Source organism: Chelonoidis abingdonii, chromosome 14 (genome assembly GCF_003597395.2).
Source record: "Chelonoidis abingdonii isolate Lonesome George chromosome 14, CheloAbing_2.0, whole genome shotgun sequence".
NCBI lineage: Eukaryota > Metazoa > Chordata > Testudines > Testudinidae > Chelonoidis > Chelonoidis abingdonii.
Genome location: NC_133782.1, coordinates 40452935 through 40463749, shown reverse-complemented (window position 1 = coordinate 40463749; position 10815 = coordinate 40452935). Strand labels below are relative to the sequence as shown.

At 55.3% G+C, this 10815-nt stretch overlaps 2 protein-coding genes across 3 annotated transcripts in view; both read left to right on the top strand.

Annotated features, from left to right (window-relative positions):
• Nucleotides 1–6223, top strand: part of LOC116815845 (ribonuclease-like) — a 12203-nt gene extending 5980 nt beyond the window's left edge. The window contains exon 2 of the mRNA XM_032764547.2: nt 5747–6223. Coding sequence (XP_032620438.2) covers nt 5747–6223 — 477 coding nt within the window. The remainder of the gene's footprint in view (nt 1–5746) is intronic.
• Nucleotides 4871–10815, top strand: part of LOC116815844 (ribonuclease-like) — a 10183-nt gene continuing 4238 nt past the window's right edge. Inside the window, exon 1 of one of the 2 annotated variants that reach the window (XM_032764546.2) lies at nt 4871–4915. The gene's annotated coding sequence lies outside the window, so the exon portion shown is untranslated. Of the gene's footprint in view, nt 4916–10045; nt 10078–10815 lie in introns of those variants that run through there. The other variant, XM_075072472.1, reaches the window with a different exon arrangement.

Genomic DNA, 10815 nt, shown 5'->3' with positions numbered 1-10815 from the left:
TCCTTAGAGGTTTTTAAGGTCAGGCTTAATAAAGCCCTGGCTGGGATGATTTAGTTGGGGATTGGTCCTGCTTTGAGCAGGGGGTTGGACTAGATGACCTCCTGAGATCCCTTCCAACCCTGATATTCTATGATTCTATGGATAAAAGGAAATCAGGCAGTATTTTTTTTTTGCAGGGGTGGGGGGTGAAAATATCTTCACAGAAGGATACTAGGGGGCAGGTTTTTAAAGGTATTTAGTGGCCTAGTAGGATTTTCAAAGCCCTTAGGCATCTGAGTGCCTAAATACCTTTAAAAGTCTGGCCACATGTAACTATGCAAATAGTGAAGTTTGTAATTTGTTACATTATGTCTCTTCTGTCTCTGTCTGTGGTGGGTTGTTTAGGAGGTTCTCATTTTAGGCTCCACTGAGATGATGGGCAAAGCTAAGATGGGGCCGAGGGGCATTGTTGTGGATTAGGTTAAATCTTGGAAGTGATCAATGTATCAGACGTGCTTCATCATTGATTAAATGTAAGAAATAACTAAGCTCTTGTATGGAAGCAGCTAGCTGAAACAATAGCAGCCTCCACCCAAAATGCAAGCACATGTGAGTTATATGTGGGAACAGTGGTTTTGCTGGGGATTGTTTGGTGGAAGGGAAGTGTATCTGTAAAAGAAGTAGAGGAAACAGCAGAGAAGCTGACAGAGAAGCAGCAGAAAGCCAAAGACACAGCTAGAATAAGCTCTGGGAACGTGGCCAGAGAAAAACCTAGAGAGACAGAGATTTTGAGCAGAGTGCTGACTGGAAAGGGGCCTGGAACTGTTCGCAAAGAAACTGTCTTCTGCTCTTTGCTTCCTCCTGTGTGCAGGAAAATAGGACTTTGTACAGCATTTCTAAATAAACAGGACTGAATCAAAGAAATGCATAACTCTATCCAATTCCTCCTTCTAGCAGAAACAGCTAGATCCCAAATTTAGACTAACTGTTGTTGTGATAACTAGAACTACAAATGTAACCTAACTGTGACCTCAACAGTGCAAAGTGAAAAAAAAATTCATAAAGTGACACAATAAAAGGAAATGCTGATGGGAAAGGACACATAAGGAAGACAGAGAGTGGACTAGTTTAAACAAAAATGTCTCCCTATATAACTCGAGGCCTGTGTTAAGATCCTGCCTGGTACACAGGAGAAGTGTGGGACTGGGAATCGGTGAACTGATATTTGTGTGTTGGAAATCAGGCCTAACTGGTAAATTAAATAAAAAGGGGATGGGCTGTGCCATGCATCACTCGCTTTGGGGTCCTCACAAAGGGACCCTGGCTAGCACAACACTGACTGACTGAAAGAAGGGGATGGAACAAGCTCCACCATCATGTCTGCCACCCCCAACATCTCCTGACCATCTCCACCCTCATCCTAGGAGATGTTCTGAGCAAACCAGACCTGCCTGTGTGAGTCAACATCAGAGACAGAAGCTGCATTTCTCCCTTTGCTGTTCTTCTCTCTCCCCTTTTGTGTGTGTTTGTCTTGTTTTGTCTTCAGGGAAGTTGGATGGGACTTTAACAATAGCAGCCACGACAGCTCCAACCAATCTCAATTAATGGCTCTTCTCTCCAAAGAAGACACCGATTACCATCTTTAATGCCATCTCAAAGCCTGCCACATGGAGACCAAGGGTTCCTTATAAAACCTCTCTGCAGCTACAGAGAAGGGGAATAAAGGATTGTCACGGAGTGTGGGGGAGTCAGGGCCCTGCACCCCCCACTTCCTGCGATTCACCATGACTCTCAGCCAGCCAGTAAAACAGAAAGTTTATTAGACAACAGGAACACAGTCCCAAGCAGGGCTTGTAGGTACAACCAGGACCCCTCAGCCAGGTCCTTCTGGGGGTCAAGGATCTTAGACACCAGATTTGGGGTTCCCTGCCTCTTCCCAGCCAGCCCAAAACTGAAACCAAAAACCCCTCCAGCAGGATCTTTCCCCCTTCCTCCCTCCCCTTCTCCCTTTGTCCAGTTTCCTGGGCAAAGGTGTCAACTCATCCCATCCCCCTTCCTGGCTCAGGTTACAGGTTCAGGTACCATCCCTCACCTAAAGTCATCCCTTGCTCTCCCATCCCCCACGCTGATAGTCCCAGTAAAACTAAAGGACATTCCCAGGTCAATCCACCCCACTCACTACTGTGTCACAAGGATGGTGCTTGAAATGAAAGCCAGGCTTGATACTTTACATGTCGCAAGCTTCAACTGCTTCTCCTCCTTTTCCTGAGCCTGAGCAGAAGGTTTACAAATATCCATAGCGGTGTGTTTGCAATGGGACGGAGCAGGCCAAGAGCTCTGGGTCCCCAAACCTTCATTACAAATGTTGAACTGTTGCAGGGTCATGCTTTGGCTACTTGGGTCCATGCATTGCAGCACTACGTCCCTGTTGATCCCCTCAAGGATTGAATTCCACCTTCTAGACACAGCAATCTGCAGTGGCAGAGGTGTGATCTCACATCTGGCTGCACTGAAACACAAGCTGTTTGATGGAGCAGAACTCACCGAGCAATCCACATGGCTTTGTCTGGCAGTCATGTGGCCCCACTTGGGGCATTTTTCCTTCTGATCCACCATCTCTTCAGGGCCTTCAATGGAATCTTTTTTCCTTCTAAAGTCACACACCCCTCAACCCCGTCCCTTTGCTGATTTCCCCAGCCTCAGCCCATTGCCCCAGAGTTGGGAAACTTCCCCTGTGTTTGGAGGATCTTCCCAACCGTCATGGTGACAGCAGCCTGCCACAGACCACAAGGGCCAGAGGGGATCGTATCTGACACCTGCGACATCTCAACCACCAACTGACATCCGTGGAGCCAGCGGGGCTGGGCAGCGCGGGACAGGCCCTGGGCCTTGCTCAATGCCTGGGATGGGCTGGGGCTGGTCCAAGTTGAGGGGGTCATGGCCAGCCCCATTAGGACCAGATCTGGGCCTGCCCTGGGACTGTGGGAGTGTCAAAGACCCATACCCATGAGCACCGGAGAACACTACAGGGTGAAGGGGACAGGACCGGCGCAGAGGAGCCTGGCAGGGCTGCTGCCAGTGGAAAGGATGGCTGGGAACCAGTCTTGGAGCCAGCCAGCCCAGCCCACCAGGATCCCCCTGGGCCCAGCCCAGTCTGCTCCAGATCTACCTGGCCCAGCTAGCGCAGCCTGCTCTAGATCCCCCTTGGGTCCAGACAGCCCAGCCACCCTGGATCCCCTGGGGCACAGCCAACCCAATCTGCCCTGGATTCCCTTTGGGCCCAGACAGCCTAGCCTGTCCTGGATCCCCCTGGGCCCAGCCAGCCTGGCCTGCCCTGGATCCCCCTGAGCCCAGCCAGACTGACCTGCCCTGGATCCCCCTCGGACCAGCCAGCCTGTCTTCCCCTGGATCCCACTGGCCCAGCCAGACCGGCCTCCCCTGAATCCCTCTGGCCCAGCCAGCTCAGCCTGTCCTGGATCCCCCTAGGCCCAGCCACCCTAGCCTGCCCCAGATCCCCCTGGCCCAGCCAGCCTGGCCTCCCCCAGATCCCCTTAGGACCAGCCAGCCTGGCCTCCTCGGATCCCCCTGGCCCAGCCAGCCCGGACTCCCCTACTTCAACAGGATATATCAGAGGATCAGATAGCGACAAAGTCGGCTGGTGAGAAAGCCTCAGATCAGCCAGACACAGGGACAAATGCAACCTGGGCCCAGAGTGACACAAACACACTGATAACACCCCCCCACACATACACACTTTGAACACACATACAATGTATTCAGTTCAATGACACTGCACAGACCTGGCAGGTTGGGTAGAGGATGCCCCGGCCTGGAGGAGAGCCAGTCCTGGGTGGGGTGTTAGTGGCAGCCAGTGTCCATCCAGGACAGGGCTACGCACTGTGCTGGGGGGTTGTGTGTGTTCAGCTGTGTAACACTCCCCTGGCACCACAAACTCTCCAGGGCGTGTGTTACACAACCAGAGACACACACACATACTGCACAGACACAAACGCTCAGATAAACATGCACACCCGAATTCACTTCTCACACATGTACACACTCACACCCCAATTCATAGCTGTTGGTTAGACACTACCCTCATACACTCGTAGACACACACTCCTGCACACTGCTCACATGCACACTCACCTGCGCTGTTCAGATACACACACATACACTCGCGCACGGCTCAGACACAAACACCCTTGGACACTGCTCTCTCTCTCACACACACACACACTGCCGGGGGCAGAGGGCAGCCCCAGGAAAGATGGCGCCAAGCCCCAGCCAGTCCCTCCGCCCCCCCATGTCCCACCCAGCTCTCGCCCTTCCCCCTGGCCCTGAGGCTCAGGTGAAACCAGGAGGAGGGGCAGGACTGTGATCCAAGAATCTGCAGGGCAGAGGCCAGGCCTGCTCCTCCCCTGGATGGGTCACTGCCCCTCTTGATGCCCAAGGATCTGATCAGGGACCCTGGGCAGGGACTGGCTTGGGGTTGTGGCTATGGGGTATCCAGGGCACCCAGGTTAAACCTGTAATGGGGTGGCTTCACTGGGGCACCTGGGTTTGAACTCCTGGATTTGAACCTGGCTCCAGGAGGTGAGTGGGATCTCATGGATCTCAGCTCAGGGAGGCTGAAAGTCAGGACTCCTGGGTTCCATTTCCATTCTTGGGGAATCACTGGGTTGAGGATCACAGAGGCAGGTGCACCAAACACTGGGGCTGTGAGGTTCACATTGTCTCAGGACTCTGCCCTGTGCCCGCTTCCCCCCTAAAATCACTGTCTCATTCTGCATCTCTGGTCCCCGCAGTGGGAGGGGCTGCTGCACCCCAACTGCCTGATCAGGCTCTATATAATGTCACCCAAAGGGGAAGGAGACAGAGATACTCAGCTCTGCTGGCAGCTGGATCCATCTCTGACGGGAGCCCCAGGACTCGGGTAAGCTGAGAACAGATCCAGCCAGGGGGAAACACAGAGGGAGGGGCACTGCAGATTGACTCTGGGGGACTGGGAGCAGAATCCAGCCCTGACCACATTGCACTTAGGCAGTGACTCCGCATTGGCCCTGGGGAATGAGATCAGAAACTTGGCAAGAGAGTGAGAGGAACACGGGGGGACATGTGGAGTCAGGACTCCTGGATTCTCACCCCGGCTCTGGAAGGGGAGTGGAGTCTAGTGGTCACAGGAAAGGTGGCCGGGACTGGGAGTCAGGACACTGGACACATTGCAGACAAAGCAGTAACATGGACAGTTCAGTTCCTGGCCGGCTGCTCTGCTCATCCTGTGTCTCCACTGGGTCTAGGAGCTTGGGGTTCATTCCCTGTTTCTTAGGATGCGGATTTCCAACGCCCCCGAGAATCTCCAGGCCAAACCCTGGGGTGTGTCCATGGGACTTGGGCACCCCAGAGGGAGCTGAAGACCCCAACTGGAACTTCTCTCTGCTCAGTTTCCCATCTGTAACTGGGGGGAGAAAAACCCTTTCCTTCCCTGCTCCCTGTACAGCGTGAGCTCTGCCTGCATTTCATTCTGTGTCTGGGACTCTCTGAGCAGAAAGGGGCCCTGACCTTTGTCAGGGTCTGTGCACAACGGGGCCCTGATCTTGGTTGAGGTCTGTGCAGCGCCCAGCGCAATGGGGTCCTCATCTCGGTCAGGTTATTCAGGCTTTAGAAATAGAATCAGTTGTCAGGGGAGGGTTTGGGGTTCCATGGAGAAGGCAAATCCCCACTCCATGCTGTCTCCATCTATTTCCCTCCCCACACCCCACCTCAGGTCGATCCAATGACAGACACACCCATGGCCCCAAGGGGATCCTGCCCCTTGCTCTTCCTGACTCTCATCCTGCTGGCCACCTGTCTGGCCCAGAACATTGTACTACCCAACAGCTACGAGCGGTTTGTGAGCGAACACGTTGATTTCCCCAAGACCACACCCCCCAAGGGCCAGAGCTACTGCAACGTCATGATGCGGCGCCTCAGCCTGACCCACCCTGGCTGCAGACCCAGCAACAACTTCATCCATGCCCCCACCAGACAGGTTGGAGCCATTTGCAGCCGCTCAGGAATATACGTCTACCCCAGCCTCAACCAGTGCGACAGCCTCAAAGCCTTCCTCCTCACCACGTGCAAGCTGGTGTTCAGCCCTCACCGCCCACAGCGCTGTATCTACAGGGAAATACCCCAGACCCGCAGGATCCGCGTGGCCTGTAACCAGCAGCAGCAGCCCGTGCACTTCCTCAGAATCCTGTAGATCCCAGACGCCAGCAACAGGCTGGGAGCAGGGGGGTCCCTACTCCCTCTTTCACTTCTGGGTAGCCCCGTCACTGGGGGCTCTCCTGTCCCATCCCTGCCCCTCCTGCACAACACCCACCATAATTCTCCACAGGGACATTCAGTGTCTCCCCTTATCCTGCAGACTGGCAGCTTTGGGACTGTGGGAGGATTTACCACACTGGGCGTCCAGTTCCCATCCGCATGAGTGAAAATCTGGGTACCCAGCCCCGCACTCCCCCCCCAGCTGGCACTGAGACCCTCAGCCTGAGCCCAGCACCCCCTTTGCTGGGTGCCCATCATTCACTACAACCGGACCTCCTTCCCCCATTGGATATCAGGGGCAGGTTGTGGGGAGAAGATTGTCCCAGGCGGGGCCCTGGAATCTGTCACTGAGTTTTCTTACCTTGCTGCTTCTTACAATAAAACACTTTCCTGTCAGTGCCGAACCTGTCGGTGTGTTTGGGGGTCTGGGAGCATTTTAGGGCTCTCAATGGGGCCTCTTTGCCCTGCTGAGTCTGACACTGAGCTGTGGGCTATGAAGTGAAGGAAAAGCTCCAGGAAGAAACGAAACCTGCAGGGGGAGGGGTGTCTTGTTCTCAGTATGGACAAAGGGGCCAGGGGGTGACATGGAGGGACTGAGATGCACCCTGATCCTTCCCCGAGGAGACTCATAGTCTCGTAGACTCATAGACTTTAAGGCCAGAAGCTCAGCTTGGCGTGTCTCTGGAAGGAGGGTCCCAGCCAGCCTGGCTGGACATCACTGCAAAGGCTGTGGGTCGGAAACTTCCTTAGCCAGGAACATGTCCTCTTTGCTCGCTCTCAGCTCTACCAGGTGGGCTCTGCACCAGTGGGCATCCTGCCATGACATTTCCCATCGCCTCCCCCAGCTCTTACTGCCTAAATTCCACACACCCCAGGCTTACCGACTTCCCCAGCCTCAGCCCACGGGCCTCCGGGTTGTGAAACTTTGCCTGTGTGTGCAGCGTTTCCCCTCCCTCCGTCCCAGGGAGAGCAACCTGCCCCAGACCACGGGGAGGGATCCAGCAATAGCCTAACCACTAGCTGACGCCCAGAGAGCTAGTGGGTTGGGAAGCGAGGGATGGGCCTTCAGGCCTCACTCCCTGCCCAGGATGCGCTGGGGCCAGTCCAGGCTGATGGGGTCATGGGCAGCCCTGGTAGGACCAGATGTGGGCCTTCTCCGGGACTGTGGGGGTGTCAAAGCCCCGAGTCCATGAGCACAGAGGACACTGCAGGGGAATGGGACAGGAGCCAGTGCAGAGAGGACCTGGCAGGGCTCCAAAGTCGGGGCCAGTGGAGAGGGGTGGCTGGGAACTGGCCCCTGGAGCCAGCCCCTCCACGGTCGTTATCTTCGAGGTCCGAGCAGGTCAGGAGGCAAAGACAGAGAAGAAACCCACAATCAGACTGGACAGTGTATCCAGCCACCCCAGTCTGCCCCGGATCCCCCTCGGCCAAGCCAGCCTGGCCTCCTCCATATCCCCTTGGTCCAGCCAGCCCGGCCTGTCCTAGATCCCCCTCGGCCCAGCCAGCCTGGCCTACCCCGGATCACCCTGCGCCCAGCCTGGCCTCCCCCACTATAACAGGGCATCAGATAGCGACAAGATCGCTGGTGAGAAAGCCCGAGATCAGCAAGACACAGGCACAAATGCACCCCAGGTACAGAGTGACATAAACACACTGACAAAACACTCATACACACACATGCACTTTGCACACACACAAACACACAATTTATTTCAGTTCAGTGACACTGCACAGGGTTGGCAGGTTGGGCAGAGGATACCCCGGGCTGGAGGAGAGCCAGCGTCGCAGGCAACCAGAGGCCATCCAGGATGAGATTACACACTGTGCTGGAGTGTTGTGTCCGGGCAGCTCCGTAACACTCCCCTGGCACCACAAACTCTACCGGGGTTGCGTTACACACCCAGAGACACTCTCCTGCACGTCTCTCACACACACAGACACACACACACACACACACTACTAGCAGCTCTTCTCTCCAATGGAGACAGCCACGGCCATATTTTATACATCGCAAAGCCTGCCAAATGGAGGGCAGGGGTCTTTCTAAAACCTCTGTGAAGGGGAATAAAGGATGCCATTGAAATGAAAGCCATGTTACATGCTTTAACTGTTTGTCCTTCTTTTCCTGAGCCTTAACAGCATGTTAAACAATATCCAGAGCGGTGGGTTTGCCATGGGATGGAGCAGGCTGACATCTCTGGATGCCAAACCCCGAACCTTCATTAATACTATTGACTGTTGGACTCTTTCAGGGTCATGTTAACACCTTTGGCTCCTTGGGTCCATGCATTGCAGCGCTGCACCCCTATTTCTCACCAGAAGGATTGCATTTGCCCTTCTAGCTGCAGCAATCCATGGACACAGAGGTCTGACCTCACATCTGGCTGCCTGGGATGGGGCTAGGGCCAGTCCAGGCTGCCGGGGTCATGGGCATCTCCCGTCAGGGCCAGATGGGGAGTGTCAAAGCTCCGAGCCCGTGAACACCAGGAGAACACCGCAGGATGAATGGGACAGGCATTGGCGCTGAGGGGCCTGGCTGCCACACCCCCTTGCATGAAGTGGTTTCCATTATACACAGGGTTTGGGTCAATGGTTTTCAGCACCCCACTGGACTCACCCATCCCAGCCCCCCTGTTCCTACAGGACTTATCAGGGGATCAGATGGTGACAAGATCCACTGGTGAGAAGCCTTAGATCAATCAGACACAGGGACAAATGCACCTCCAGGCCCAGCATGACACAAACTCACTGAGTGAGAACACACACACACACACACGGACACAGACACAGTATTTATTTCAGTTCAGTGACACTGCACAGGCCTGGCAGTCAGGCAGAGTATACCCTGGCCCGGAGGAAAGCCAGCCCTGGATGGGGCATCGCAGGCAGCCAGGGGACATCCAACATGCGGCTACTCAGAGTGCTGGGGGGGTTGTGTCCAGTCAGCTCTGTAACACCACAAACTGGCACCACAAACTCTCCAGCGGTTGTGTTTCACACCCAGAGACACTCTCAGCACAGACACACACACTCATGGACACTCGTACATACTGCCCACATACACACTGCTCACATACACACTCCTGCACACTCTTCACTCACTCACACACAAACACACACTCTGTAGAGGGCAGGACACAGACCCAGGAGACAGGACACCAAGCCCCAGCCAGTTCCCATCCCGCCCATGTCCCCTCCAACCCTCACCCTTCCCCCTGGCCCTGGGGTTCAGGTGCAGCTTAGGGGTGGGGGGAGGACTGTGATCCAAGAATCTGCTGGGCACAGGCCAGGCCTGCCCCTCTCCTGGATGGGTTGCTACCCCTCTTTTGATGACCTGCCCAGGAAACCTGGGGAGGGTCCGGGTGGGGGTTGTGGTTATGGGGTACTCAGGGCACCCAGGTTATACCTGTTACAGGGTAGGTTCACTGGGCAGCTGGGTAAGGACACCTGGGTTCGAACCAGGCTCTGGGAGGGGAGTGGCGTCTCGTGGATTAGAGCTCAGGCAGACTGGGAGTTCCATTTCCAGGGGCAAGTGAACCAGATACAGGGAATGTCGGGTTCTCAGTGTCTCAGGACCCTGCCCTCTGCCTGCTTCCCCCCGAACTCCCTGCCACATCCAGCACTTCTGGGCCCCTCAGTGGGAGGAGCTGCCCCACTCCTCCCCAGCTGGTCGGGCTTCATATAAGGGGCCTGGAGGAGGGAAGGAGAATTAGAAACTTTCAGCTCAGCCGGCAACGGGATCCATCTCTGACAACGGGATCCATCTCTGACGGGAGCCCCAGGACTTGGGTGAGCTAAGAACAGACTCCAGCCAGAGGGGAAATGCAGAGGGAGGGCCACTGTGGATTGACCCAGGGGGTCTGGGAGCAGAATCCAGCCCGGACAACATTGCACTTAGGCAGTGACTCTGCATTGGCACTGGGGAATGAGATCAGAAACTTGGCAAGAGAGTGAGAGGAACACGGGAGGACATGTGGAGTCAGGACTCCTGGGTTCTCACCCCGGCTCTGGAAGGGGAGTGGAGTCTAGTGGTCACAGGAAAGGTGGCTGGGACTGGGAGTCAGGACACTGGTCTCATTGCAGACAAAGCAGTAACGTGGACAGTTCAGTTTCTGGCCGGCAGCTCTGCTCATCCTGTGCCCCCACTGGGTCTAGGAGCCCTGGGGTTCATTCCCTGTTTCTTAGGATGCGGATTTCCAAGGCTCCCCCAGATGCAGGCCAAACCCTGGGATGTGTCCATGGGAGTTGGGCACCCAGAGGCAGCTGAAAACCCCCAGCGTTAACTTATCTCTGCTCAGTTTCCACACCTGTAATGGAGGGAGAAGAACCCTTCTCTTCCCTGCTCCCTGCGCAGCGTGAGCTCTGCCTGCATTTCACTCTGTGTCTGGGATACTTCAAGCAGAAAGGGGCCTTGATCTCAGTCGGGGTCTGTGCAGCACCTACCAGAATGTGGCCCATTCCCAGCTTCTGGCAAACAGAGGCTAGGGACACCACCCTGCCCATCCTGGCTAATAACCATTGATGGAC